The sequence below is a fragment of the Rhagoletis pomonella genome, unplaced genomic scaffold (assembly GCF_013731165.1).
Source record: "Rhagoletis pomonella isolate Grant_MI unplaced genomic scaffold, Rhpom_1.0 Rhpom_scaffold_00005, whole genome shotgun sequence".
Taxonomy (NCBI): domain Eukaryota; kingdom Metazoa; phylum Arthropoda; class Insecta; order Diptera; family Tephritidae; genus Rhagoletis; species Rhagoletis pomonella.
In genome coordinates this window covers 14,363,744-14,368,682 of record NW_023458559.1, presented here as the reverse complement: position 1 = coordinate 14,368,682, position 4,939 = coordinate 14,363,744, and the positions used below count along the sequence as shown (strand labels likewise).

The 4,939-nt window shown below is 33.7% G+C and overlaps 1 protein-coding gene across 1 annotated transcript; it reads right to left on the bottom strand.

Annotated features, from left to right (window-relative positions):
• Positions 1-435: 435 nt before the first annotated feature.
• Positions 436-2,726, bottom strand: LOC118738732 (glutactin; the record flags this gene model as incomplete). The annotated part of the gene is given in 4 exon segments (XM_036469664.1): positions 436-620; positions 689-851; positions 1,880-2,086; positions 2,229-2,726. Coding segments are annotated over 4 exon segments (1,053 nt in total), but the record flags the coding sequence as incomplete, so codon positions are not given.
• Positions 2,727-4,939: the final 2,213 nt, after the last annotated feature.

Sequence of the window (4,939 nt, the reverse complement as noted above, 5' to 3'; positions counted from 1 at the left end):
AAAATACAATCGCCGTTCGGATTCGGCGTAAAACTGTAGGTCCCTCCCCTTTGTGTGACAACATCAAGGCGCACGCCACAATTTGGAGGAGAAGCTCAGCCAAGCACTTACATATGTGTAAGCGCCAATCTATTATTATTATTATTAAATATTTACATTTTACATATTCTATTTACGAATCGACACTATACGCAGTGTATTTAAAGAGCTCTAAATTTTTAACAACCAGATGTCTAAGTTTATTTCTTGCCGAAAACCGGGACATTTTGCGTCCCGGCAGGTATTGTACCGGGACCGGGACATAGCTCTTAAATCCGGGGCAGTCCCGTCGAAAACGAGACGTTTGGCAACCGTGCGCACATCACAAATTGGAGGAGAAGCTCAACCAAACACTTAGCGAACTCTGTGAGCACCACATATTTAATTTATTTTTACCTCTAATAGTCCTTGGATCAAAACAGGTATACTGGGACTACGTATGTCTTCTTCATTGAAAATTTCCCGAAGCGCTAAATTCTTCCAGGTTAAGTAATGTAGAGGCTGCGCAGTATGCCGCAACACAACATTTATATAGTCGGATATGTTATTCGAACGTATACGTGCTAATTCAGAATAGAAACCTAAAAAGAAACGAAAGGAAGAAGTCATGATGTTGGTGTAATTTAAGGTTTGTGTAGCGTTTGATTACTGGTCAAAATGAAAGATCCAGCATCTTTAGCAACTCCAATTATCATTGGAACTGTGCGATTGGATACTAATGCGGCGGGATGAACGGGAAGATATCCAAGACTGTCTCCAACTGTTAGTTTGAAACCTCCCATAAAATGTAACCCACGATTCTCATTCTCCTCCTTTCATAAAAAAAATATTAATTTTAAATTTATAATTTATATATGTACATATAGTTAAGATTGTGTGCGAGTGCGATTCAGTTATAGCCTTAATTGAGGAAATACATATCGTCATTTAAAGTACAAAACCGCGTATCATCATTCTGCAAAACCTCGTAACTGATATTTGCTGCCAAAAATTAGGTTTGCTCACACAAGCTCTTGGCTCAATCTTATTCATTCATCCTGAAATATACTAGCCAGAAATGCGATTGCTTTACAAAAAAGAGAACCATTTTGAAATATGAGTATTTTTACTCTCTAGAAAATGATTTATATAATCTCACATACACATTTGACATTTACATTGTCTTGATACGCGGTTTTGCATTTTGTTGATAAGCAGTTTTGTACTTTAAACGACGATATGTACATATGTACATTAAGCTAGTAACCTTTTGATCACTTTTGGCTATTTTGCTTTAGTTCATTTAATGTTTATTATTTGTTCATAAAAGTTTAGCTCATTATACAACAAACACCATATAAATTCACATTTCAAACTTTGTGCAAATATTATCAAAAATCATCCAAAGTTGCATCTAAATTTTCAACCATTTAATCAAATTTTTCAGAAATTTTTGAGTAGTTATGCAGTTTTATGGCTTATTAAATTCTTGTATGTATAATAAAGTGCAAGTATAAAGTTCCCAAAAAATCGCGTTGATGACTGCATTCCGAACATTTTCGATTAAAAAAAAATTCTTGTACTTTGAATGGAAGAAAATATGTATGCTGAAAAAATTCCCACAAAAATCAACGCGATTTTTACAACCTTTTATTTAACTTGGTCATTAGCAACTTCAACCTTGCACTTTATTATATTATAATTTAATGGGATTTAAAATTGCATACTCAAAAAAGTTAAGAATCTTAATTCAGAGGTCCAGTTAGCGAAATATCAGTCTCTGAAAATCGAGTAGAGTTTCAATTTGGACATTAAAATATAAATGAGATGACTCGCACCCAGCCTGAGTAAAAATACATACATAATGTCGTCTCATAGTTTCCAAGATTTCCGTAGTACTTAGTCTTTCAAAGCAGATATGAAGATTTTGAACTTCTGGCGCACTGACGCGAGGGCAGCGAGCTAATCGTGCAAAGCTGCGCACTGTGGAGAGTGCATCTTGTTCCAAAAATAATGGATTTAAGGCGGTACCTGACTGGAGGATGAGTTTGTGAAAAAGACCTTGTGTCTGCAAAAGAAATAAATACACATATTTATGTCAGTAAATAGGTAATTACTGTGCTGGATGTACGAATATGTATGAATATATGTAGATATATGTATATATATATATATATATTATTGAATAGTAATCACATGCATTCAATTACCTTGTTACTAAAGCTTAGAGCATGCACCAAAGTTGCGCCCCCGGCTTGACCAAATAAAGTAACTTGCAGCGGGTCTCCACCAAAATGTCGTATGTATTGCTGAATCCATTCCAGTGCCAAATGTATGTCGGCCAGTGCTACATTTCCCGGCATTTCTTTCGTCAATGTGGTAAGGAAACCAAAAGGCGCCAGTCGATAGTTTATTGATACTAAAACCACATCTTGTTCCAAGAAGTAGTCTGGTTGAGCTTCCTCAGCGCTGCCATCAAACAACATTTCGCCGTGAATGAAAACCATCACTGGCAAGAGGCGAGTTCTCTGCTGTGGTTGAAGTATAAATGACGGCACATGAATATTTAGCGAAAGGCAATCGTCAACATTTTCACGGCGCGATTCCGCGGCAGTTATTTTCTTCAGGTCGGGGAACTGTGGACAATTTGGTGCCACTTGTGTCGCATCGATTGGATCATTTCTGTGGTGTTGATAAATATTGGCTTGCTAAAAACAGACAAGAAGATATGGAATTGTTTTGCTAAAAATTTTTGCGGATAAGTGATATTTAATTTGCTGAGCCAAAACGTTTAATGCTCCAAAGGAAAGGAATATCCTCGGAATGTAGGATCCACATTTTCAAACGAATCTCCAAAATCGAAAATCAATCGGTAGAAAACAATTTGGTTGTTTCGATTTACCCATCGAGAAAAGAATCGCGAACAAACATAAATATTACTAGTTTTCGATAATTAGAGCTGTTTCATTCAGTTTATTTCAATATTTAACGTAGTAAAATACTACATTAGTTCAATTTTCTCGTGTTTTAAAACAAAAATTAAGTTTAGATAAACGTATTTAGATGTGATTAAAGTTAATGTTTTAATTATTAAAATAATAAATGTACATTAGATACAAATTTTAATATGCACAGATGAATTTAAAACTTATTAACTGACTTCAAAAAGGAGGAAGTTTATCAATTCTTCGAAATATACTTTTCTTTTATGTATGTAACCGGGACCACGTGAACCCTGTTCGATTACATATATTTTTTTTATAGGAAAGATGGTACCTCAAGGGCAGCGTTGACGTTTTATAATTTTCTAGCGGAGTGAAATGAGCCGAAGAGTGGAGTGTTTTTGGGTTTTCCGTAGTGTCAAAGTAAAAACGTTTGCCAAAGTATGTAAGACCCATTTGTCTCTTGTCTCATAAACATACACTTTCCTGCGTAGATATATTTGCGCACACGTATTCTTTTTTGAATAATAACCAAAATGTTGTTGTTGAACTCTTTTTGTTATTTTTTTTTACAAAAATTTGGTAACTATCAGCCTTATCATGAGTTTTTCCCCGAACCGGTTCACTTTTCGGGTAAATTTTTTTTCGGGCGAAACTTAGGATAAGGCAGGAAAAGATTCAGGCAACGTTAAATAAGAAGTTTTCACCGCTTTATAAACAGTTAGTTATGTAGATATTTGCAAATTATTTTCTTTTTTCATGTAGTTTACGTATAAACGTAGTACATATTTAATTCTGATAATCTCAAAATCGGAGTGTTTTTCACGAGAGTGAGTGACGTAGTGTTCGGCTTAAAAAAGGAGTGAAACTCCGATCGGAGTGAAAACGGGAACGCTGCTCAAGGGTGGTCCCATACCCATTTGGTTTATTTTCGATCACCGTGTCATGAAGAATTTAACGGTAATCCTAAATTTGTATATGAGCGTTGAAGTCGCTTGTATTTTTTGCTTAAAATTTACTTGTTGAATATCTCTTTCCATCATCTGTTTTTCTCTTGACATTTATATATTTGCAGACTCTTTCATAAGCGTACGGGATTTTGGAATTGAATAGTTTAATATATTTATCCTGCTAAGGTGTTTCTATACTTTCTCCGATTTACTAAATGGTTCCATAAATTGTTCAATTTTATTTATTGATACCAATTCTATTAATACAAAATGTATGTAAATATATGTATTTATGCTCAAATTACTTTTACTTAATTTTAACATTTTGGAAAAGTCATATGTAGGTCATTTCCAAACAAAGTGCTATTTTTTGCCCTCGGTTTTAAATATTTTATGGTGGTAAAAACGAAAAATCAAAAACAGCTTTATACGATCCAAGGCACATTGAACAGGTAGTATCAGTAGAGCAGCGGGTTTAATTTTTTTTTTTAATTATTTGGTCTCGAATATGGCAAATATTTAAAATTTTTTCTCACAAAAATTCTAAACGTTTAAAATCTATTTGCATGTGAAACTTTTTTCATACAAAACTAGCAATTCTTATGTAGAATTTCCCGGAGATTCCGAAAATCGAGTTAATTTTTTTTGTCTATGGATACGTTTTCGAGATATTTTCAACTTACCGTTATTCAGCTCAAAACAAAAAGTGGTTCCAGTTAATCACGTATATCTTACGAACCATTTAATAATCCTAAAAGGAGATACGTTAAATCAAAGCTAATGAAATTCTCCATAAACCATATATACATCACTTTCCGATAGGACTGATAGTTTCTGACAAATTAATTAATCATTCCAGGTTTTTTATTTTTTAATGAAAAAATTAAAAAATAAAATAAAATTTTTACATTTGGTTCTGTGCCAAATTTTTGCATCTGTGCTAAAGCCTGTTCTATTACAAACAAAAATCAAGTTACTACTGAAGAAAATCGATGGATAAATAATAACTTATGAGTGATGAAATGAAAA